General features: G+C 46.9%; 2 protein-coding genes and 1 long non-coding RNA gene across 8 annotated transcripts; 1 reads left to right on the top strand and 2 right to left on the bottom strand.

The window, feature by feature from the left end:
• Positions 1 to 48: 48 nt before the first annotated feature.
• On the bottom strand, positions 49 to 11579 carry LOC121072415 (zinc finger protein 501-like). 5 transcript variants are annotated; one of them, XM_040562019.1, is made up of 4 exons: positions 5085 to 5165; positions 4843 to 4987; positions 3834 to 3940; positions 49 to 2569 (listed from the first exon to the last, which is right to left on the bottom strand). In XM_040562019.1, the coding sequence occupies exon 4, from the start codon at positions 2553 to 2555 to the stop codon at positions 1140 to 1142; it is 1416 nt and encodes a 471-aa protein (XP_040417953.1). In that variant the 5' UTR covers positions 2556 to 2569; positions 3834 to 3940; positions 4843 to 4987; positions 5085 to 5165; the 3' UTR covers positions 49 to 1139. The 5 variants fall into 5 exon arrangements, with proteins under 5 accessions (XP_040417953.1, XP_040417971.1, XP_040417956.1 ...); XM_040562037.1 differs by lacking the exons at positions 4843 to 4987; positions 5085 to 5165 and adding an exon at positions 11194 to 11579 and having other exon boundaries at positions 49 to 2566; XM_040562022.1 differs by lacking the exons at positions 4843 to 4987; positions 5085 to 5165 and adding an exon at positions 11194 to 11578.
• LOC121072448 (acrosin-binding protein-like) lies at positions 5581 to 11004 on the top strand. Of its 2 annotated transcripts, none has more exons than XR_005821232.1 (4): positions 5581 to 5666; positions 5870 to 8118; positions 8511 to 8605; positions 9178 to 11004. XR_005821232.1 is itself a non-coding variant. In XM_040562043.1 (4 exons), the coding sequence occupies exons 1-4, from the start codon at positions 5633 to 5635 to the stop codon at positions 9673 to 9675; spliced, it is 843 nt and encodes a 280-aa protein (XP_040417977.1). In that variant the 5' UTR covers positions 5584 to 5632. The 2 variants fall into 2 exon arrangements, 1 of the variants encoding a protein (XP_040417977.1); XM_040562043.1 differs by having other exon boundaries at positions 5584 to 5666; positions 7903 to 8118; positions 9178 to 9675.
• A 1086-nt stretch (positions 11580 to 12665) lies between the features above and the next one.
• LOC121078249 lies at positions 12666 to 23890 on the bottom strand. Its single transcript, XR_005824516.1, has 3 exons — positions 23708 to 23890; positions 22451 to 22587; positions 12666 to 13129 (listed from the first exon to the last, which is right to left on the bottom strand). It is a non-coding gene; the product is annotated as an uncharacterized LOC121078249 (long non-coding RNA).
• Between the last annotated feature and the right edge of the window lie 934 nt (positions 23891 to 24824).

Here is a 24824-nt window from a genome sequence, read left to right as displayed (position 1 = left end):
TTGGCAATTTGGTTCCCGTTTATGCACGCACAATGACAGAAAGCAGGGTTATACACAGAGAAAGAATAAAAGGGGGTTTATTTAAGGAGGGAAACACGCACCTTGTAATAAAACACAGCGATATAAAGCAGGTTTATGTAATGTACAATCATTAACATACTAATAAATGTAAATCTGGTAATTCCTAACTGTTGACACTGAGCTTTACGTGTAAATACTTTACAAACAAGAAGATAAAGAGTTCTCCAGCATAAAAACAACTACAAAAATTGCAAACAGTCTCTGGACTACCAGTAGGAACCCATCATGTATACTGGATACAACTCAGACATCTAGGAGGAATACTTTTTTTTTTTGGTTAAATAAGGTAAGGCCACGTTTTTGCCCAGGTTTTGTTGCTGTCCCTAGTCAGAAGATGTATCAAACCAGAGGACACATTTTGGGGAAGCTGCCAAAGACTAGCAACAGGCAGTGTTACAACTAGAAATATTTGCACATCCGCATTTTCTGAGAGCAGCCACATCGCTTTTGCTTTGCTCAGGTGTTGTATGAACCAGACTTTGCACACGGAGGTAGGAATTCATTGTCCCATGTATGATTTGGAAAAGAGGAAGCAAAGACAAACAGGTTGAGGTTCAGGTCCTAAGTCTCAGACTCCAAGAATTCAAAGTGCCTTGTCAAACACTGAGTAAACTTTACTACAGTCATAGAAAATAAGAGTGTTTCTAAGACTACTGCAGTATCTAACAAGCCAAAGTTTTGAATCAGAGCCAACTTGGAACTTTTAATTTTCATATTTTATTTAGTAGAAAAGTTCTTTTAAAAGCCTGATTCTTCCATTTGTATTCAACCACATATTCACAGTCCCCAAACTACCCAGAACTTGATCCCCCTTCCTCGGGCTCTCAGTACTCTCCCTAAATCACCAATATGCAGCTCTTATGACTAACTTCCCGACCTCCTAATTTCCTAATGGTTTTTGTACCACTGGGATTAAGCACCCAGCCCAGATACTAGAGATACAGTTAGTCCCCAACTAGTCTTTTCCCACTGTGTTTCTCAGCACCCACGCTGTCCGTGTGCCCGCAGACACAACCAAATACTGCTTCTGGTTCCCGCTCCAACCAGCCACTCCAACCCTACGGGAGAAGAGAGCGGGAAGAGAGAGTTCTCCTACCCAGCGTACATTTATAAGGCTTCTTGGCCACATGGATTTTCAAATGCACTTTAAGCGTCGAGCTTTTCCGGAAGCTTTTCCCACACTCACCACACTCGTAGGGCTTGGCTCCTGCGTGGATCCTCAGGTGCGCACCGAGGGCTGAGCTATGCCGGAAGGTTTTCCCGCATTCCTCACATTTGTAGGGTCTCTCCCCGCGGTGGATCCTCAGGTGGACGTTGAGCGCCGAGCTGCGTCGGAAGCTGTCCCCGCACTCCACGCAGATGTAGGGCCGCTCCTCTGCGTGCGTGGTCTGGTGCTTGACGAGAGTGGGGTGGTCGCTGCACCTCCTGCCGCACTCGGCGCACTGGTAGGGGCTGGGCAAGAGGCTGCCGTGGTACATGGGCAAGGCCTTTCCCCCGTGGATGCGGCGATGTGTGGTGAGTGCCGAGCTCTGGCTGAAGCTCTTCCCGCACACGGGGCATTTGTAGGGTTTCTCGCCCGTGTGCGTTCGCATGTGGGTCACCAGTGAGGAGCTCTGGCGGAAGGTTTTCCCGCACTCGGTGCACTCGTAGGGTTTCTCTCCAGTGTGGATCCTCTGATGCCGAATGATGGCCGAGCTGTCTCGAAAACGCTTCCCGCACTCCTGGCACTTGTGGGGCTTCTCTCCGGTGTGGACCCTCCGGTGTATGATCAGGGAGGAGCGGTCGCTGAAGCTTTTCTCACACCGGGGGCAATTAAATGGTTTCTCACCCTTGTGGCTTCTCTGGTGGACGATGAGATGGGAGTTCTGGCTGAAGCTCTTCCCACATTCGTTGCACTGGTAGTGTCTCTCTCCCGTGTGGGTGCGCTGGTGCCTGATCACATTGGACCTCTGGCTGAAGGTCTTCTCACACTCGTTGCACTGGTAGGGCTTCTCGCCGGTGTGGATCCGCTGGTGTTTGATCAGGTCAGAGTTGCGGGTGAAACTCTTCCCACATTCGGAGCAGCTGAAGGGTTTCTCTGTCAGGTGGATCCTCTGGTGCTGGCTCAGGTACGAGCTCCGGCTGAAGCTCTTCCCACACTCGGGACACTCGTAGGTTTTCTCCCCCACCTGCTGAATCCAAATGTTCCCACACACGGCAGGGTCTGGCTTGTCCCCAGCAAGAATAACCTTGCTGATGGGGGTGCCGCCACCGTCCTCGCACTCCCACACTGCCATCACACAGGGAGTTACTGTTCCCTGTCTCTTTCCAAAAGACGGCTCCATCTTGTTTTCTGTCTCCAGCTCCTGCTTGCAGCCTTGTCTTTCACCAGCATCCTGGAGGGTACCTCCTGTGAGCCTTCTGGAGGGGAACGGGTGCAGTTCAGCTCTCGCAGGACCTCCCTGATGAAGCCGGCCCTTCTGAGTGTCGCCCATGGTCCTGCCACCTGCTGGAGCGAGCAGAGGAACTAGCAGTGAGTAATCCCTGCTGGTTCTCTGAAGGAGACGTCCAAAAAGGGCATCCTCCAGAGACCTGCTGCACATCAGCCACCGTTAGCCAACAGCTCAGGAGCCAGCCCTTCGGTTTCTTCTCTGGGCAGAGTGAAGGCACCAAGAGGGAGAAGCGTGGGAAGGGAGCGTGACCTGGGAACAGGTGGTCACTGTGGCATGGATTGCAAAGAGGGTCCTCTGTCATAAAATTACAGCCCTAACGGATGAGCCCTATCACTTGCTTGTCCTCAAACTTCCTACATCTAGCGACACTAGGGAAACAGCATCACTGCTCTCCTCAGCAACCCCCAAGTACATAATTCTCTTCCCACTTCTCTTCCTGTTGCCTATGAATCATTGCTCTTCTCCAGCATTCCCATGCTTAATCAAGGAAGGAAGCAGACAACACCACAGGAACATCCTCCCCTGCTAAGCAGGCTGTTTTTCTTTCTTCTTTCCAGCTGTAGACCTTTTCCTTAAAGAGAAAACCCTATATATTCTGCAGCAAACTGTATCTAGGTTTTGTCTACAGAACAGACAGGCAATTGAATGGAATGATAAACTGCTTTGTCAATCAAGCACGGAAATGAGACTGAAACATTTTGAGGCTCCTGGTTTTTTATTAGTTACACTGATATGGAGAACACAACTGGGAAATGAATCCTAGCAGATTAGCTGGAAGGCACTGCTTGCGAAGTTAACATCATCATCTTACGTGTGGGAGGTCAGAACCTGAGAAGAACGCAGCAGGATGAACCCCTCAGGTTTTGATTCAGCTGATCTGCTGATTTTGGAAGACAACACACTGGTTATACTGATTTCCAAAGTTCTGCTTATAACACTCAGGGCTGAAAAGCATTTGCAGTACAAATAAAACAATAGCACTGGCCCAAGGCATGGACCTCAAGACAGCTAATTGACCAACAAAGCATTAAAAATATTGTCAGAGTGAAAGGAATAGAAAGCCACACTGGTTATTTTTGCCTTCTAAAATTCTGAGTATAGTCTTTGCTGAAAAATACACAAGATTTGATTTCATTAAGATTCCCTAGGATTGTTTCACCTTTATCATACCCTGCCTATGAATCTTCCTGAAAGCAGAGTCTATATAATACAGGAACAAAAGAAACAGGATGAGTGCGAAGCATGCAGGAAAGCACATGCCAAATTTTCAGCATTCACTCTCTTCTTTCTTTTCTAGACATGCACTATTCAATTTCTCACCTTGTGAGCAATATCTCTGCTGCCTCAGTGTTTAGTTGCTCCTGGCCACAAAGCTGTTTCTCTTCACTCCATCCAGGAGGTCAAAGCAAAGTCAGGGCTGGCAGCTCCTGATCAGAGAAAGAAAACAGATGTAACAAATAACAGTCCTAGAAGCAGTGTTGTAGACTGAGATTACAAGAGAGTAAGTATTTAGGAAACAAAAGCAACCTAGGCCAGAGGAAAATGAAGCTCAGAAACATGAGTCAGGGTCACCGCCTGTTCTGCCACAAACACCCTGACGCTGGCGCTCGGGTCTGCTAGCCAGGGAAGCTCGCATAACAAAGACAGGGTTAACTGCACATGCCACAGAGAGCTGCCTGTGAGCCTGATGAGTTTTGTATAATAAAATAGAGTTGCCTCAAGCCGTTTCCCCTCTGTCACCTTTCTTTCCTGTGAGCTAAATGAGAACACGATGCAGTCCCATTCTGCAGGCAGAGAAAACGGCTGCGCTGCTTTCTGCATCTGCCCGGAGTCCCCTGCCTTGCCTTCACCGGAGGAGCATAGCTTGGTCACCCTCAGAGGCTCAGCCAGGCACAAACAGGGCTGGGAGAGAGGAGAGATTTCGGTCTGCTCACACATGAACAGCAGCAGACCACAGGCAGAATTTCCTGTCCTGTGCTCCAGCAAAATGGCAGTTTGGTTGCTTCATTCCTGGCTGAGCTTACGGGGCTGGCAGCGAGCACTGAAGAACAGCCACGCACACCTGCTTATGCATGAACAGTGACATAGTCTAGTTTGGACAGGTTTGAGCACCAGCATGCACTCCCCCTTCTCAAGGATCTCTTTTCGGAGCAGAAGTATGCTGTACAGGAGGGGGTGTTGTGGGGTAGAAAATTAGGTCACCTATATAGCTTTGCACTATGTTTGTGCAGCAGTAGAAGACAAAGGCATTTTAGGATGCTGACTTCTGAACACCTAGAAAGGTACGGGTTAGAGAAAGAGGATGCTTAAAAACTGCAGATGTGAATACCAGCTCTGCAATGGCATTGCACCTCTTTAGTCACGAGGAATCCCACTGATTTTAGGAAGGGAGAGATGTCCTTCTGCTTCAGTCCCTTTCTGCTACTTTCAAGAGCAGCTCCAAGCCCACGGTCAACGTGCACCCCAAAGAGGTGCTGCAGAAACAGGAAGCAGACACAGAAGAGAGTTTGTTCAGTGCAGAGCCAGGAATATTGTGGGATATGGCAGAAAAGCACGTTGTTTGATGTGTACCAGAAACAAGCTGGGGAGCCCAAAAAGCCACTGAGCAGTCAGGCAGGGACAAGGTGCCTGTCTCCAGAGCAGCCAGGCTTGGACAAAGCTGTCCCCAGGCAGTGTCTCAGCTGATGAGGCACCAGTCCTTGCGAGGCTGAGTAAGGGAGAGAGGCGACCTGTTGTGTGGGGAGGGCGATGAGCCGCACTGAGCTCCTGAGGTGACGGACACAGGCCGCAAAGGAACTGCCCCGTGAAGGACACGGCCGGCCGAGGGCAGGCGAGCCCCCAAGACCACAACTCTCGGTGAGGCAGAGGTGTGGAGAGAGTATTTCTGACAGGAACCCAACACACGGCGGGGGACAACAGAAGCAGGGGACGACAGAACAAGGAACAGAGGTGTCTGTGACACCACCTGATGTCACCAGCCACGGGGAAACCAGGCTGTGCTCCCCCACTGCCTCCCCCAGCTCCCCTGGGGCAGGAGGAAGGAGGACGCAGGCAGGCGAGGCCGCGGAGGTGACGCCTCTGTCTGCTCGGGGGCCGCCTCAGGCAGCGTGCACGGTGCCATGTCAGCCACGTGGGCTTTCCTCCTTCTGTCCGGTGAGTAGGAAATGTCTCCCCTGCAGGTCAGGGCATAAGTAAGGATTTTCTTTGCCTCCTCGCCCCCAATGCACCTCAGCTTGGCCATGTTGGAGGTGAAACAAAGAGACAGGAGCATCCTTGAATGCCTCAGATATACCAATCTTGGATGCTTACAATTTTGCCAGTCTTTATCCATTGGAGACGCTGTTTTGTTCATCAAGGAGAGCCAGGGATTGACTGAGGAGCCAAGGAGGAGGACTCGGAGCTGGACAGAACTGGGCAGAGGCTGGAACAGAGGTGGAGGCTGGAGATGTGACAGGTTGGCACGTAGACCAGAAATGAGAGCAATGGCAGGGATTTGGATTTGAACCACCAGCTGGGAGGGGAAGAACCAACCAGAAGAGCAGGTAGGGGAGGCAGAAGATCTGAGAGAGGACCTTGGTTAAGGACAAACATGAGCTGGAAGAAACAAACCACTAGCTGGCAGAAATGGACAGAAAGGCCTGGCCCATCAGGCCACATGCTAGCAGGAGGCTGTGGCGGAGTCCCATATTTCCTGGTCTCCTCAGTCCCCCACTTTCTGCAGATTTCCACAAAGTCATTTGGCAAAGTGTCTCACTCTCATCTAGTGTTGTCTCACAGACGACTCGATAACCTCTGTGATCATTTCAAGGGGGAAAATTACACGCTTTTGTTTGATCCTGCTGCATCTGCAGTCACAAAGATATTAATAAGATGGCACAGATGTTAACAAGACAGAGGCCATGAGGAAATTTAGGGACATGATAGGTTAACAGACTACTACAGAGAATGCTTAGAGCATGCCTAAATCACATTCAGTTTGCAACTTTAGATATGTTCCCCCTGTGCATTGACATAGTAATAGCTCTTTAATTCAGCTTCTCTTTTTTCACATGGGTTTTGGCTTCTTTAGACCCAAGATGGACAACGCCTTTGTAATGAGCAGCTATTCATTAAGCTATTCAGTTAAGTTATGTCACCATTACTGTTCAGTGTTTGACTGATTTATTTGCTGATCCCATCTGAATGACTCATTTCCTCGTGAACTTTTTATATACTCTACGTTTTAGTGCTTCACAGCTATTAATTGGTTTACAGTGATTTTGCGAATGGCAAAATGAGGGCAGAGAGGGATTAAAGTTAAAAATATCCACTACTTTTAGAATCTCAGTTTGAGATGCCTCAGTCCTGTCTTCTCAGAGCACACATGCTAATGTAGCGCTTACACTCAAAATACAGCACATGCAGATTCCAAAACTGCAAGAGACTTCAGCCTTCCTATAAATGGCAACCCACAAGGTAATGAAAATGCCATTAATAATGTGCTGAGAAACCTGGTACTTGCCTAGCATCACATGCAAGCCTCTGTGGTGCAGCCAGGAATAAAACCTACTTTTTGGAAGAGTACCCACAAAACTACCCCTCCTCTTCCAGCATCTTCCTGCCTTCTCCTTTTTTATACACCTTCCCAACTGTGGGAAGTGAGGCAGATGTCTCGAATGCAGCATAAGCCTAACCTGGAAAACTTTGATTCCCTGCCTGGGCGGGTCCAGCCTCTGCAGTGAAGGATCTGGCAGTCCTAAGGATAGAACAGAAGCTTGCTGCGTACTTAAAAATGGATAAAAACATATGCACAAGGAGATGAAACTAAGATTGCACAGGACAGTTTCACTTGGGCACATCTAACTTCCAAATGTTTGATTTTGACAGCTTTCATAATGTTCTCTACAGGGAAGAACTGGCTTTAAATTTTGCGTATGGGTTCAGTGAATGCTTGGACCGTTTTAAGGGCATACATGTATCTGCTGGGGCATGCTCCATTAACGCCAGGGGTCAGGATACACTGACCCAGAGGAAGAGAACTTGCAGATGCAAAAATCTTGAAAGGAAACCATCTCCTTGCTCCAGCCCTGACAGCAGAGCTGCATTTCCAGTTCCAGCCATGACTTCCAAGACCTTTCTCCCAGTTCAGGACTTCAGTCTCCAGAGGTTTTGGTCAAAGCCCTTCAGCCATGTACTGTCCCCCAGGTACTACCCCCCTGTTAGCAGGGGCAGAGCAGGTCCTCTCCATGTCTGGACCCCCCATCTTGACCCTGTCCTGGCATTTCCAGTGTTCTGGACCCCGCATCCGGAGAAAGCAATGGAGGTCTGGGTTCAGCCCGCCAGCTCTTCTGAGTGTGCCGCTGTGAGCATTTCCTCCTCCTCCCACCCCCTGTATTTTATTTTCCACCAGCGCTCTCAGGCTGGGGCTGCACTGCCGGCCCCCGAGGCGTGAAGGCGCAGCAGCCAGGAGCGCCGCTCTCCAGCCACGAGTACCGCCAGTTCTTCAGGTCCCTCCGGGCCGCCCACCGCGCCACCACCGCCTGCCACCTTCGTGCGCTGTACGGCTGCCAGAACCCCCTGGTCCGGAGACTGGATGAGTATGAAAACCACGGAGTGATCCCCAAAGGTAAAGCCAACCGTGACTCCCAAGGGCAGGCAGACGGATGGGGGTCCTGCAGGGCCAGCGCCGCACCTCAACACTGGGAGGGGATGGAGACCCGGGAGCAGGTGGGGGAGAGGGGATGGGAGCAATCCCAGGGTGAGGACAAGACATCTACTCATGAGCATCCTCTCTCATAGCTGATGGCAGCCACGTGTGCCAGCTTCCTCTCAAGCCTTGGGTGATAGCGATGATCGGGAAGCAGTGGAGTTTCTCACCAAGGTTCAGGGAGGCCCCTGAATGCATGGGGGGTTTTCATGAAGGGCTGTCATTTGACAGTGAGGTTACTGCTGACGGCTGGTGGGACCTCTGCACTGGAGTTTATCACCAAGTCTGCATCTTCATTTGCCTCTTCGTAGGGCCTGTATGCTCTGAACTGCCAGGAACTCCTTTCTTCCCCAACTTCTGTGCCTTTGCTTTTTATCGCTGCACTATGAAAAGGTACTTCATTAAGGTGAGTTATTTAGCTATTTTCTGAAGACCATGGTGTGCTCTGAGCAATGACCAGGTGAACGGGAGAGTCCTGAAAATGAGGACATGGGAAAGCAGGAGGCCAAAAGACAGTGAAGACAGAAGGGAGCTGTGGGCAGCCCATCTTTCAGCGGCACTCACACCAGGCTGACTAGCTTACGCAGATGGCATCTTACACAGATGCAGACACTTGCCAAAGTGGAGGTATTAGGGAAGGTATTCTTGAAGAAAATGAACTTCTAAGGACCAACTCAGCCCTTACATCCAGCTCTCACCCCCCAGCAAGGTGAGATAACTAGGCTACTGCAGGGGAAAGGCTGACTCGTGCAGGCTAGAAGAGGCAACTAAAGAGGAAGACAATTGGGAGTGACAAAGGAGACTTATGGGAAGACATGACAAGGAAAGACAATGGAGGTTTCTCCCCCCCTTGGGCCTGTAAAGAAGCTCACCTTTGCAACCCATCTTTGCATGTTAACCTCACAGAACAGGGGTACAGCTGGGGGGTCTGTTCCTGAGGCACACTGCCTCTACACAGGTACGTTTTCTCCTTCACAGAGGACTGCATGCCCAGGAGACAGTAAGGCTGAGCTGGGCAGTACGCGAACCTTCAACATGACCACGAGCAGTGACGCAGTGTTGTCTAGTATCTTCCGTTCCCAGCCCGTTTTTCCCACCTCTCCTACAAGCACCCAGCCAGCCGGCTCTAAACTCGACATGGAAGTAGCTGTGATCTCCAGCTCCTTACCCGAGGGCTCACCAGAGCTGAGGAACATGCAACAGAGTCCTTCTGACCCACATGCCTCAGAGGTGACAGTCATTGGCCAGCAGCAGGGACAGCTGCCCACCACTGACATCCAGGACCTCCTTCTGAGGCTGCAGGATACCCACGTGCAGAGTTTGATGCAGAAACTGCAGCAGCTGATGGCCATGGGGAAGGCGGTGGGGGAGGAGGAGTTGCAGGCTGTTGCCCTAAAGCTGCTGGTGGCCCTGAACAACGCAAGTGTGTCTCCGTGGGCAAAAAGCACCGACACGGGACATGGAAGAGAAGAGTGATCAGCAAAGGAGGACCAGCAATTGTCCAGCAAATCTTCTGCATGCTGTCTCAGAGGGGATGTATGGGAACACAGAACCTAGAGAAGGAGTCCTTCCTAGGCCTGAGGCAGCATCAAAGTTGACAGTACTTCCCCAGGCCAACAGTGTAGGAAGCAAGGGGGAAAGGCGCAAGGGAAAATCCAGGCACCTGAAATGGTATCGCTCAGGATTCAGAGAAAGACATTATCCTCTTGAAAGTAACTGTACTGAATATATATTGTCCTCTCCCACACAAACTGTTCACCCACCACTTTTCAGTCTGGGAGATCTCCATTCTTGAACAAGGCAAGATGGAAAAAAATGACTTTTTTTCCTACATGTGGCTCTACCACCACCATCACTAGCTCTCTGTCCTTGCAGAGAGATGGAGTTTGTTATGTCCTTCAATGAATGTCACAGGAGAACACTGGCCTTTCTTCATCAAGGATAGGTGTTTCTGCTGGGAAGCATTAAGGGAAGATTCTTCTTTGGAAATGTGTGTGTGAATACACAAACATATATACACAAGGGGTGCTCTAAATGCAGAAGGCCTTACCCTGCAATGGAACTGCTTGTTCTGGTTGTCGTCTATTTCTGAAATAGACTCTATGAAATACACAGAGTAAGTATACACATTGAGAAACTCTTGTCTCTCAGAAAATAAGTAACAGAGTCACATTTATGGGAATTTTGGCTGTAGTGCTGTTCCTTTTGTAAACACTGGGCACATCTGTATGTAAAACCCCATGAAGTTACCTGCAGCCAGCATGAGCTAACAGCAGAGTGGAAACTGAGGGAACCAGCTCTGGTTTTCTGAATCTCCACTCACTCTGCGTTTAGAGCCACCACCAAAATGAGAATCTCCCGTTCACCTTTCCCCACAGACTTTGCTGTAACCCATTCCACGGAGGGCTAGGAGGGGAAACGAGCCAAAGGCGGCTCTGCCCTTGGATGCATCACACCGAGCACGTTGCCCCGTGGCGTGGGTCGGGGATGTCCATGGTCCCTTTATGCTGACTGAGGGACACAACCACAGATAAGTAGAGGCACTGTCTCTGTCCTCTGAGGGAAGTCCTTAGAAGATCTCCTTCCTTTTTTTTTTTTTTTTTTCCAAATTACCAACCAAAGAAGACTAACTACCGCAGCTACGACTTCACCTGCCCTCACGTTTGATCGCTGTAAGCATTTCCCACCACTTCCAAGCCACACACACAGCCGTGACCGGTGTGACAAAGACTCCCCTGCTCCCTCCGACCCCAACACCTCGCTCTCCCCCCCCGCTCCCAAACCGCACACCCTCCGCTTGGCGAGCTAACCGAGGCCGAGGGCAGGCACCGGCACAGGGCTGACGGCCCCCCACAGCAGCCCCCGGCAGCAGGAGGGCTCCCCGGCGGCTCCCCCAGCCCCAGCACCCGGCGTGTCCCGGGGGAACCGCGCTGCCTCCCCCGGCCGCCGCCCGCTCCCCCAGCGCGGCCCCGCGCCCGCTGTGGTGGCACTTACCGCGGGCGGGCGGAGGCCACGGGGCCGGAGCCGGGGCCGGGGCCGTGCGCCGTATGAGGGGCGGCTCGGCTCGGCTCGGCTCGGCACGGCACGGCACGGCACGGCACGGCACGGCACGGCTCGGCTCGGCTCGTCGCGGTGGGGCCCGGCCCGCTCGCTGCCGTTAACCCTTGGCTGCGCCGCCGCGCTGGGGGCGGGAGGGGGCGTGCGGCCCGCAGCCTGCCGGGGGCGGCCCGGAGCGGCGAGGGACGGCGGTCCCCAGCCCCGAGCGGAGGGGCTGTTGGTGCCGAGGGGGCGGCTGGCCTCGCTCAGGAGACCCTGGGCGGCTCGGTGGTTCCTGGAGAGGTCTCTCAGCCTCGGGGTGGGGGGGGGGGGAGGTAGCGATCGCGCAGGCAGGGAACAGCGGCGATGTGCCCCGTGGGCGACGTCGAGGAAATGAAATGCATAATTCGGGGACTTAATATAAAATAAACACCGGGTGAATACTGGGCCGTGTCCTTGTGTCTTACTGCCCCACAGCACCACCTTAACGAGGCCCAGCCACCTTCCCTCCCCAGCACAGCACCTCTTCCAGAGGGGTTCCTGAGTGCACAGCCTGGGCGAGGCGTGCCGGGCTGCAGAGGTATCCGATACGCACGCAGCTTGAGCAAACCTAGACTTTGCAGCCTCCCTTCTGCACAGAAAAGGACTTTGCACAGGTAGCATGTTGCCTCTCCTCAGCCGTGCCCCAGCTCCGTAGGCCTTTCATCCAAAGAAGATGCTTCTCCCTTATGGGACGGGCAGGTAAAGTTAATAGTACTGGTAGGGGAAACCTAACTAGCTGTGCTCAAAGCCCAGCTACCAGAGCATAGCTTCAGAGAGGGGCAAAGCCCTCCTCTGCCTTGTACTGCACGGACCACTTTTTAAAAGCCCCCTCCAGCATAGCTCTGGTAACAGACCTGAAGGGTCTTGGGAAAAAGTCTGCTTCAACAACATTTCCTATTAAAAGCATATCATGAAAGACTTAAATTATCACTTGCTAATTTGTGCTAATCAGTATTTCACAGTAAGAGCACTGGTATTATCAGAGCTTGCCATTTGATTTATAAGCCCAAGCCTAGTTATCGCCCATGGCCTCTGCTAAAATCTTTCACCGTCCGCTTTTCCCTGGTGTGCTGTTTTCTGCCTCCTGAGAGCGTGCCTCAGTGAGTATACTCTATCTGGCTGCCTTGCATCTTAAGCAGAAATGCCAGCTGAATTTTTCAAAGTAATACCAGGACGTTAGCTAAATGTCCTTGATCAGTTTAAACACTACTCAGAAAACCTCCAATTTAAAACTTAAAATAAGGACCTTATGGTCCTGCATCTTACTGTTCTCCAGAATATTGTCCCAGTGTGCAATGTGAGCCTGGTATCAAACAAAATCGGTTGCACCCTTCCTTTGGCAGCTATTCGCTTCAGCAGCCCAGACATCCATACAAATGAAACAACACTGCAGACTTGCATAAAAACAGAAATTGTGAAAATGCAACATGCCATCTCCTCACTAGCCCCACGAAGTCCCACCTCTTTCCCCATAGCTGTTGTCAGCTACAAATGAATGTTAAGATGTGTTAACTCACTCTATAACCAAGAGATTTCACTGCACGTTTGGGTGGAGGGCATCTCCACACCTTTTCAACACGGTTTCTGACAGCAGTCCCACAAGAGGCACGTAACCACAGGTCCCACCAGTGTGCGGCCCAACCAAGCAGCTTTCACATCTTGAGCACGCTGCTGCTGGTCCTTTCCCTGCTCTGGTAACAGCTGGTTACAGCAGGTGGAGATTTTCTTCACTAGGGATTCAACAGCAGCTACAAAGCAGCCTTCCCAAAGTCCCATGTATGGCACATTAAGCTTTTGCAGAGGTTTATGCATCTCTGCTTTCTGTAACTCCTTCCTCTGCACTGTAAGACACCTGTGGACAAAAAAAAAAAAAGTAGAGTTTGCCAATTTTGTGAGCCATATTACCTCTCATTCCTCCTACCTTTACCACAAATCAAGTCTTACAATATTTTTGCTGAAACTGAGGGCAAGGGCTATTAATTCCAGAGAACAGTGTGTCACACATCAGCTTTCACTGATTTTTCTCTCTGCCTGAAGGTTAATAGCAACAGTAACTGTATTTCACTGTATAGTAATGGGTGAAAAAGACACTTTAAACATTGCAATTTAAATATAAAAGAAACTGGAATTGAGGAAAAAGGCTAACAAGCCTTATTTTGCTACTTCATGACTAGACAGGAATGTCCAGATCAGCCTCCTCAGACTGTACTTCACAAAGGATCACCATCACAAGTTCTCACCCCTCATTTGCTTTTTTTTTGCTTTTTTTTTTTTTATATATATATATTTCAGCAGTAATAGGGTCACTATTTTCTAGTTTCCTTGATGGTTAAGATCTTTGGCAGTCTCACAGATCTTAAGAACACCTTCCTTCATTTAAGGACTCAAGGCTTTAAAAGAATCTTCCTCGTTGATTACGAGGTAAAAGAAGTCCAACCCACCATGCATTAGAAGGGAATACCTTATATAGTCTCAAACATGAAAACAGAATCAACAATTCCCAATTCAGTGAACCTGATTTCATTAGCATTTTTTTGCCAATATTCTGAAACTGCTGGGTTTATTTCAAAGCAGACTAAAGCTGGGTCAATTATTCCAGCTCCCTCTGAAATGAACAGTTTTGTGTCTGAAGTTGGCTACAGGTGGCTGGAAACCTTAATTATTTGTTTGCCCAGTAGGCACAGTCTTTCAAAGCAGACAGGATCTGACTTAGTATTTTATAGGTACGTTACTTTAGAGAATTTCAGAAAACCAAGAGATATGTAGATGTGTCAACAAGGAACTCTGGTTTCTTTGCAGATAACTTTCAAAGAAAACAGAACATTAAAACATTCTGAAAAACACAGTAAGAAGTCTCTCAAAGCCCTTGCTCTGCTCCTAGAGCAATGCTTTGAGGACTGAGAGAAAGTCAGGTTTACTTTTCTGTAAGCTAAAAAAAAAAAAAAAAAAAAGCTTGTTTTTCCTAACTTCCACGTGTATAGCTGAGGAGTCCCATTACTTTCACAAGCAATAGAAAAGTAAATCTCTGACTTGTCTATGAGGCATTCAGATTCTGCCACTCAGTGACCATGAATCTGATTATTCGGGTCTCAGCAGCCAAGTGGCAGCAGTTGCTTATAAAGAACACCTAAATGTGTGGCACTGAAGGGCTACAATTGGGAGAAAATGGTGCTGAAGGGCAACCTGTCGGCATGAAAGCAGTAAACCCAATTATTGTGATTTATATTCACAACCTGCAAAATTAATGATATAATCTTCTTCAATTTTAAGTGAAGGATGAAAAGTCATGAGTCCAGGTCTCAAAACCCTCTAGCATGTTGTCTCTAGCAGTAGTAGGTAAGGAATATGACACGGTTACATGCTGTAAATCTCCTACAGGCATTGCAAACATTAAGTGGAAGATGGCAGTAGGGATGGAGCTGTTGTCCTCCACCCAAAAGGGCAGGAGCTCTGCTGAGGTGTTGCTTGTGCTAGAGAGCACCACAGGGGCTAGAGATGCGTTAGTGACAATAACACAGGTGGAAAGATACAGGCTTGCAAACACTTGCAAAGTTACTTTCAGCTGCTATTTAAATGCTTGAACCAAAGCTTAAAAATGAAAAATAAAAATCCCAGACTAAGAGCATCCAACCATCAAAGTTCAAAACGCAATTTCAGTAGGGTTTGCAGCAGGAAAAGTTAATGCAAGTGTATCATACAGTAGGCAAACAAGGTATAGGTACCAGAACGGGCCTCTCTGCCCCGGTTCCTCTTAAGTCCAATCCTCTCAGGCCAGTTCTTACCTTAAGCCTCTTAGTAATTGCATGTGTTACACCTCCCTCTTCCTTATTTTGTTGTTGTTGTGTTTGTTTGTTTTCCTGTTATGGTTCTTACAATAACTAAAAATAAAATGACGTTAGCTGCCTTAACAGCATGCAAAATGTCTTTCAGGAGCTTCTACTTCTTCTGCCCATTCTCAAAGTTTTTTTTCCAGACACTACATCTGCAGGTTTCAGCTCCATCTTCTTCTTGGCTCCCAAAAGCCCATCCTTCAGGAACTTGTACCCGAAAGGTGTAAGAAGCAATCTCCTTGGCAGGCGGAGCTCCGTGAGTCCACAAAACCTCATTCTGTATGCAGACTGTGTCTCTTTGCACTTTAGTACCTTTGTTCCCTGTGAAATAGTGTGACTCTTGCATAGCTTCATCTGTATTTACAGGCACCCAGATGAGTCCTATACTATTAAGCCTGCTTCTCAGTTGCCTCTTGAAATAAAGGGAGATTGACCATGTTTTAAGGGCACTCTCTCAAGCTCAGCAGCAGAATAATCTCTTTTAGATCTGGTACCTTTTTTAAGAAATCTCAAGTATCTTAATTCCATTTTTCAGTAGACCTTTCCATACAGGATATGTGGGACTAGATGTTACAGGGTGGAATCTCCACCGTCATCCCTTGCAAATGGTTGAAAATCCTGTCCTTTGAGCCATGGCCAGTCATTCAGCCCCTTCCATTGCTCCCCACATGGCAGATGCAGATGCACTGGGCATTACGACATATGCTAATGCTAGATTCCTTATAGCACAGCCACAGGGAAATGCAAATGATGATCTGACTCTGCAGTGTAGTCCCTGCCAGAAAAGCAGAGCGTAAATATATCTACACTTGCTTCAAAGCATGGTTGCTATTTGCCCTGATCTATCAGCACGAATTCTATTCTTTTCCAGGTCGATATTTTGAACAAACAGCTCATTCTTACAACTTCCTTTATCTCTGAGTTTTTATGAAGCTGCTACTTGTATATACCTTATGCTTTCCATTTGCATTTTCCATACCCACAGGAGCCCGCTAAACTCTCCAAAGAATATCAGATTTCACTGCACTTTGCACTGCTATTGTTACCTCCAAAGACCAGGCCATTCTTCACAGCAAACCCCGGTTTGAATTGGTAATGTGAGCTTGCTGTGTAATTCCCTGACTCCTTTGCAGTGACAACCTTAATGCCTTTTCATAATCTCTCATCTTTTACTTGTGCCTCTGCAAATTTATTCCACATTTCTGAGAGCGAGCAATTCCCTTTTCTCATATTTATGTGCATTGCATTTCTGGTTTCCTTTATCTTATATGTCATGTTTTCAAACCTAATATTGGCTCTTTGTTTCCAGCATCTATAACAAACTAAATATACAACATGGAGTATATGAGCAGGGCAAGTATATATCTGGGCTGGCTTGCTCAGACCCGTTCTCACTGCTCCTCCAAAGGAGGCAATGCCATCTTCTTCACAGCCCGCTTATTCTTTTCATCCCTGGCACCAGCAAGAAATTAAAGTCCAGGGATCAGATCTAAGCACTGCGGTGAGAAAGTGAGAAAGGAGTGGAGGACAGAGGACAGGCAAAAATGGAATATTAGAGGGGAAAAAGTGCCAGCCAGCAAGCAGGGAGCCTGGCAGAAAGAGGTGAAGCTTTGGGGAGGTGGAAGGCTGGAGGGCACAGGGGTGGCAGAACGGGGATGGGGAGGGAGGAGGAGGAGACAGGGAGGAAGCCCTGCAGAGGCAGGAAGGGGCAGACCAGGGCTCTGCTGCTGCCCCAGAGAGGTCCCAGTTTGCAAAAGCCCCTTGCAGCTGACTCCCTCGGGGCTTGCAGCCAGCTGCTCGGGGGAGTTATTTTCCCTTTGCAGCAGTAAAACCCTGTGCACTTTTCCCGGAGGCAGGCAGAGGCAGGGGAAGTAAATGTGCCCCTTGGAGGACTCCCCCCAACGGTGACCCAGTCTTCTTTCCTTTCTGCACAGCAAACATTTTCTCTCTGTTCCTTTGAGTCGATACTGCCACACCGTGAAACTCCACCCTCTGCCCCTCCATAAACACGTACGTTGGATAAAAACATAATTTTCTCTTTTCTAAAGGCTCAAATTCTTGTGTAAAATCATAGGATTTTCAGACAGACAGCTGAAAGAAAACCCCAGGTCTCACAAGAGAAAAGAATCCCAAAAGACAGAAAGCATTGCCTCTCCACCCCACACTGCCAGCCGCTTGTAGTGACATCGATTCCTGCAGTCCGATCTTCCCGCAGCCATTGGCTTTATAGCGGGACAAGTTGGGTCACTCTCTAACCCTCTTGTGTCACTCTCTAACCAGCCAGGGCCCACACTAACACTGCGCTGTACCCACTCTTTGGGGAAGTGAGGTGGTATCTCAAGCCTTGCTTTTCCCAGACCATTATCCCCAAAAGCAGTCATTCTACATGGTGTTGCAGGTCTGTTATATAACTGACATATGGAGCAGTCGATATCAATACAATTATTTGAATGAATTTGATGAATAGGTATTATCACAGCTGGGTGCAAGATTAAACTCTGTGTCTTGCTTGTCAGACAGACCAGCCTAGAAGCACTTCCCATCAAGACTTCTGTGATGGGAACTCTGTGAACAATTTTCCAAGATCCTACATGGTATTCTAAATCTGAACTTTTATCAAGTTGAATGGTTAAACTAGCAGGTAGGATCTTGCTCCTAAAATACTTAATTAAGTCTCATATATAGCTTAATGACATTAGTTACTTTACTGTCTCAGAACTAATCCATAAGCCTAAGGAGTTTACAGGTGTATTTTGTAATACAGCCCCTATGAATTCTCAAGGACAAAGTGGAATGAACCATTTAATTTTCTCATTAATGTGTTAGATGTGCTTTCTGTACAGCACCAAATCTTGAACAGAGACCTGGAACTAGAACTGCCCTGAACACACAGGTAAAGGTTCAAAGGCTATCGTACAGGTCTAAAAATGCAGTCAAAATGTGTACAGTAACTTGATGTCTGTGATACAACGATTCACCAGGAGTCTCTCTCTAGTCTCCAAACTGATATCTTCAGTAAGTCCCATCTGTATAATTAAAAACACTGCCACAGTTTCATGTTCCTGATATTGCAAGTACACAGACAGATTTTCCTTTTCCATGCCAGCATCAAGTGTGAAATCCATCTTCTTTCCTTCAGTTTGGTATCTGCGAGGCAGTTTCACGCACGTCCTGCTTGCATGCAGCTCTCAGAGTGCACCACCTCTGCTGCATTTCTAAGGTGAGCTTTGGCATGACTCCCTTCTGATTGCTACCAATCCTGATCCATTTTTTTGCTTTTGCAAAGCAGAAGACACAGCTGGATGCCAGAGACTTGCCACAGACCAGATGCATCCCACATTCTGACTGTACTATTCTGAGATTATGTAAAGCAAGACCAATTGCTTACCAAGGGAGTTCCCTTCGACTTTTTCTCTGAGCTGGGACATGATCTTACTCTGCTCTGTCTAAAGGCAGCTTTGGTACAATTCATTACAAGAACCAAGTCTTTCCCTACAATAGTGAGCTTCTTTGCAACTGATTTTCAGTTTACAGAAAATTTAAAGTTCTAGATTCATTATTCTATACCTTCTAAAATTTCCCCAAATCCCCTTTTTTCATAGAGTAGTCTCCAGTTCAGCGCACTCCAATGGTGAAATTTCATTTCTGTTCACAACTTGACTTGTGCCCAATGAATGCCTTGTTAGGAGTTTGGGTGTGGTTCACTCCAATTTCGTTTCGCTAGGTTCAATCTTACTGTTAGTACAGTGATTTTCTCTACTTTTATTATAGATCTTTTCAAACGTAATAGAGGAATTAAGGTTCCTGTTGGGACTATGCAGTCACAGGGGTCTTACATTACTATTAATTCAATTATTGCAATGATTTTAGTATCAGGTTTTATGAGAGCTTTAATAAAATCCTCCATGTTGCCCATACAAGCAGTGCTGGGAACATTAGAGATTATTTCATATGCATAATATGAAATGGTTTTCCTCCACACCTAAAAAATTTTCTTAGCACATAGCACTGTCATTCTTTTACCATGGTATATTTTCTTTATTATTTGAAGCACAGTAATGTCTGGAATGTAGAATTACAGAATTTTCTCAAAGTTATAGGGTGCATCTATAGTCTTTCATGGCAGTATATAATCTTAAGCCACAAAAGAGCGACACATGGACTGAAGCAAAAAAATACCATGGCAGGAGTGCAATGTTCTGATTCTTATTTATACATACCAGAGCAATCTCATTTTCTTTTTAGTTATTCAATGGACTATCTACAACGGCTTACTGCCTGCTGGGTAATGGTTCCTTTCTAATCAATTTTAGATTATTTTTCTCCATATTTACTCATATCTTCCTTCACAGCCCTTTTAAACCAAAATCAATTTCACTTTTGCCTCAAACTGCCATCCTGGCTGTGCAAGGAGAGACTCTTCAAATTTGTTCCTGGAATCCCAATTAGAGTCTGCACCCTGTTCATCCTGGTCTTAGGCAGGGGTGCACACAACACATTCAGCTCTTCTGAGAGCCTGGCCAAGGCACTTTGTCACCACCCATGATTAAGTTCACAACTGCGACATCTGCACAGGGACCCCAAGTGACTCTGGGGGCTCAGCTTTGTGTTTCAGGCATCCCAAGTGTGCTCTCACACCCAGCAGGACAAGCCCACCCCCTGGTGCTCTTTCAGCAGTTCTGTGCCCAGCTACCACATGCACTGCTATATAGCCAAGCACAGCTGTATAACAGTGTCCTACTGTGGCCAAAATGCACTTATTCCTACCCTGCCTTTTCATTGCACTGAATAAGAACGTACAGCTTTCGGAAGGGGTCAACACAAAGTGTGTGCAGGTCCTCCTCTTGCAGCAGGGACACCCTGCACCTTCTGGAGGTGTCTGTGTGTCCATCACTGAAGCCCAGTGGAGGGTGGGTTGCCTGAGGTGATAGATATACACTCGCGTAGTCTCTAACTTACCTATGGACTCTCAATGCTGTGGGATGGAGATGTACATTTGCATGAGTTTCATCCATGCAAGAGCAGTGCTTTTTTTAAGGGTGCAATTTTTTAGGTGAAACCGGAGATAAACCCCCAAAAAATAGGTTCTCCTACAGATTAGGAGCTCCTGGATGTCTCAGTGCTGGACTTCCGTCCAAATGAAAGCCACTTTCTTCTCTGCAGTAGAGAAGTTAAAAGAAATAACTGCAGTGTGAGGGAAAACAATGCTGTTGTAAAGAAAGATGAAAGAGAGAGTCTAGACACCAGTGCCAATGCAGAAAGAGATGAGGCAGATTTCACATAATGGATGGGGAGAGATATAGAGAGGGGAAAAAAGCCAAACCTTCAGAGGTCTGAAAAAGTTAGTAGCAGAAATATTATTTATGTGTATGCAGGTAAATCCTGTTATTTTCCTCCATCAGCAATTTATTGTAATAAATTAGGGGAAATTGCTGATAAGGTTTGAAAGTACAGATATCCTCAGTTTTTTTTCCTGGCCAGGCATAAAGCTGTCTGCATCTTGAGACAATGAAGAGGTGAACTGGCTTACAGGTGAGAAAAAATTTAATGTTGACTTTTCATCTGAGCACCTTACCCACCACTAGGCCAGCCTGATAGCCCACGAAGCCTGAGAGCTTCTTTAGGACTCTGATTTCTGCCATTTGGGCAAGAGAATGGAAGAAGCTCAAAGGCAACCTTAGAGGTCCTTAGACAGCCTCAGAGGTCACGCTGCTTTTGTATGGGTATGCCACAAGAAAACTGTGGTTGTGTGTGGATCCCCAAAAATTACCCTGAGAGCAGCCAGCCTTGAGAAAATCCCTGTCATCCTTTCAGACTGGGAGCACTGTGAATGAGCCGATGCCTCCCTGGGATGGTGTTTCCCAAACCTTCTAAACACACACCTTCTCTCACCTTCCTTGGTTAATCTGTCTTCAAGAGATCTCCTTAAATGTTCACACTGTGATTAGACTTTCAAGATCATATTCCATGTAATTTGAATATGTCCCTTAACATTACCAAATCAAGATAATTTCATTTCTTAGGTTTCAGAGTTACTGTATTTTTTATTTTTTTTTTGCAATTGAAGTTTAAAAATTATCTATGTGAAGAGTGCTTTGCAGACAAGAAAAGCATAAGAAAAACTCTTTTCTTAGAAGTATGATGCAGTAATGAATTTATATGTTAAAAAAAAAATGGAGAAATCACCTCTCTAAAGGGCTGTTCTGTGCTTGTTTGGACAGTAACTCCTGGGGCAGCCAGCAGGTTTCCATTAAAAAAGAAGCATGATGTGGAGAGATAAGCCCAGGTTAGTGGTACTCAGGTGGATGCCTGTTTGCTTAAGCATCTTTTCATCTTATAGATCCTCAGAGAAGAGGAGGGATCATGTTTAAGAATAAGAGCAACTATCTGAATGTAGTGCCTGGTGTGAGGAAAAAGTACAAAAGCTTAAAATCTGACTTCTCTGTGGAATTTCTTTTTTGAATGGTTGGATGTCGTCTTCCACCTCAGGGAAGGACAACGAAAATAGAAACAAAAAAGAGAGAAAGAGAATGATAGAAATTAAAAAGGAAAATTGTGAAGATGGAAGAGGAAAAAAAATGTGAAAAAAGACAAAAGTAATTTAAATAGAAAACAACTAAAAATGGAGGCAGCAAATAGGCAAGAGTAAAGGAGGATCAGCTTCCAAGGACATGGATGGAGGTGGCCAATACCTTTATGAGGCCACTCTATCAAAAATGTCAATGAGGACACATCACCAAATGTCTTGGAGTCCAGGGAGGTTAGGAAGCAAACCTGGGAAGGTTAGGAAGCAAATCCCAGCACTTGAAGGATGCGGTGATTACCTTCAGGTGACTACCAGACTTACCAAAGCCTGACCGTGTCTACCCAATGTGATTGTTCAGTGATAAGGTGACTGGCTCTGTGGGCGAAGCATGTGGTCGATGCTGTTTCTTTGCCAGTGCTACTACTGGCAGCACAGTCCCAGCAGGAGGGAGCCGCACAGGCTGGAGACATGGGCCAGCAGGAACCACATGGAGTTGTTGAACAGAAGCAAATGCAGGTCCTGCACGTGGACAGGGACAACCCTGTGCACCAGTACAGGCTGGGGCCAACTGGCTGGGAAGTGGCTCTGTAGAAAAGGTAGAGGCTCCTAGGGGTCCTGGTGGACTAGCTGACCATGAGGCAGCAATGCACCCTTGCAGCATATATGCCAAAAGGGTGCAAAGAAGGCTGCATTACAAAGAGCATTGCCTGTGGTTCCAGAGGAGATCACTTCCCTCCATATGATACATGTGACCACATCGCAGGTACTGCATCCAGTTTTGGTTTCTCTGTTGCAAGAAAAAAAAACAAAGACATACCAGGGCAGGTCCAAGGCAGGGGTCCCAGGGCAGTCAGGGTGCTGGAGCATCTATCACACAAGGAGAAGCTGATCAAGGTATGCCTGTGCAGCTGAGAAGGCTCAGGGCCGGCGTTGCTGCTGTCTGCACCTACCTGGCTGGAAGATATAGAGAAGCCAGAGCCAAAGTAAAGGTCTCTTCCAAATCATCTGAATCTTGGCAGTGAGATGTCAATGGAGCCTTTCATAATGTATGTTAGTAAATACAGGTCTCTAAATTTGTTGTACACATCCTAGTGCAATTCTTGCCCAGATGTGAAGAGTTCTGGATAACTAGAGAGTAAAAGGCTGTTGTAAACTATTGGGCTTCTACACGTGGTTAATAAATCATGTTTTATAGGGTGATTTTTACGGTATATTTGAAAAGCGCCATATATTTATTATAGATAGCAATGGTTCTCAGGAAGGTTAAATGCGTTGCTGTGAAGAAAATGTATTACAAACCTGATATTGCTGGTGGGGCAAGTGTTCTTTTCCAAGAAACCAAAAACAAGCTAAGGTCTTGAAAAATGCCAGGCAGGAGCAGGGCTCTCACAGTGAGAGGCACATGCTCCGTCCCTTGACGGCAGGAATAAATTTGAAGAGAAACAGAATTACTGCTTCAGATGCGGCTGGGCAGTTCTCAGAACATCACAGCGGTGCTAGCAACTCTGTGTAAGTATGCCTGAAATTAGGTCTTCAGCTAAATGAGAAGATGGAAAACTAAGTTGCTACTACTTAGGCAGGCCCCATTTTTGCATGTCTGTAAATTATGGTTCCATTAGGATTAAAAAAAAGAAATTTAATCAAGTCCTCAGACACCTTCTTCACTACTTTGCTGCCAGTAATGAAGTTAAAGCTGATGTTATAAAGCAATTTAACAGCGCTTTACAATTTGAGATGCAAGGTATTTTACAACCCAGCACTCTTTTTGCTACTTTGACGTGCTAACTGCAGCTCTCACAGAAATGCATGCTACAGCCCTGAGGTTGTGACTATGGTGTACTCCCGGAAGGTTTGGGAAACTATTTGTAGGAAGTTTTCTAAAGAAAGAGATGTTCTATCTTTTTAAGAAAAGGAACCATCTGAAAGTATCTAAATCCAAGGAACTATCAAACAAGTTTATGGATGTTTGTTCACTGATGACATTTTCACGGTGACTGAAAGCATTAACCTGTCACAGGGAATCACTTATCAAACAAAAGACTACAAGGGTAGGGTCATTCTTTGTTATTTTTACCTTGAAAAATCACAAAGCACTTGTGCCAAACTGATTGATGTTTGCTGGACTGGAAGAGTTGCACCTCTAAAAACAGAAGGGAGAAGAAAGTGTTTATTGTTCAATTGATGGGAATGGCTTCCAAAATCCCACACGTGGGAGGCTATTTCCCATGTCTGCACACATACTTTCTGGAAAAAATATGTAACAGGGAGGTTTCCATCACTCTTCCCAGCAAAACACCTGGGTATTCCCACAAAACACCGAAGTCGCTATTCCAGTACAGTTAGTTACATCTTTGGGTCTCTTGGGAAACCAGTGTAATGGAAACACACCAGCCCTACGACTGGAAAGCACTATTTTTCCACATCTCTTATTTGGGTATGAAATAGATAGACTGTGTGGACGTGGCTTTCGTTTAGTCCTCCAGGTATTACTGCTCCAAATTTTAACATGGTAGCCCATAACTTCCAAGCTAGCCCTGATGGATGAGGTGCTTGGATATAAACTAACTCAAAAGCTCTGGGTAGCGTTGAGACATTTTTCACCACGTTATCCAATGGACACCAATACATTGCAACATCCTTTTTATTCCTCTTTCTGCAGACATGTCCAAGCAATTCAACTTTTTGTAGCCATAAGAAGCAGGCAATGAAGAATACCAGTGTTTTAGAGGTCATTTGCATTGCATATTTACCCAAGACAAAAAAAGCCAACAGGTTTGTTACTGCTGCTTATGCCCGTTCACATTATATTCCTGTGAGTAAGCATCCTACTGGCACCATGTCATCGCAGTAGTTCCAGGCTAGAACTATCTCATTGTTATTTTGGCAAGGTGATGATTGAACTGTATCTCCCAAAACCTCTGAAGAAATTTTTAAAAATACTCAGACTAGTAAGTATTGTGATGGTGAAAACTATGGAGATCCCAAACAATTGTGTTGCCTGGAGGGAATATTTCTCCTTAGAATATGGGATTCTTTGTGATCTATGGAGGAAGGGCTATTCTTTGACAAATTGCCCCTGGGGGGAAGGAAGAGGTGGAGACTTCTAAATGCTGTGTTAAAACAACCATATAAAACACTGCCAAAGATGTTGCAAGGTGTGTTTTCCAAACCATTTTCAGTAAGAGAGTGAA

Source organism: Cygnus olor, chromosome 1 (genome assembly GCF_009769625.2).
Source record: "Cygnus olor isolate bCygOlo1 chromosome 1, bCygOlo1.pri.v2, whole genome shotgun sequence".
In the NCBI taxonomy this organism is placed as follows: domain Eukaryota; kingdom Metazoa; phylum Chordata; class Aves; order Anseriformes; family Anatidae; genus Cygnus; species Cygnus olor.
This window is presented reverse-complemented; position numbering and strand designations above follow the sequence as displayed.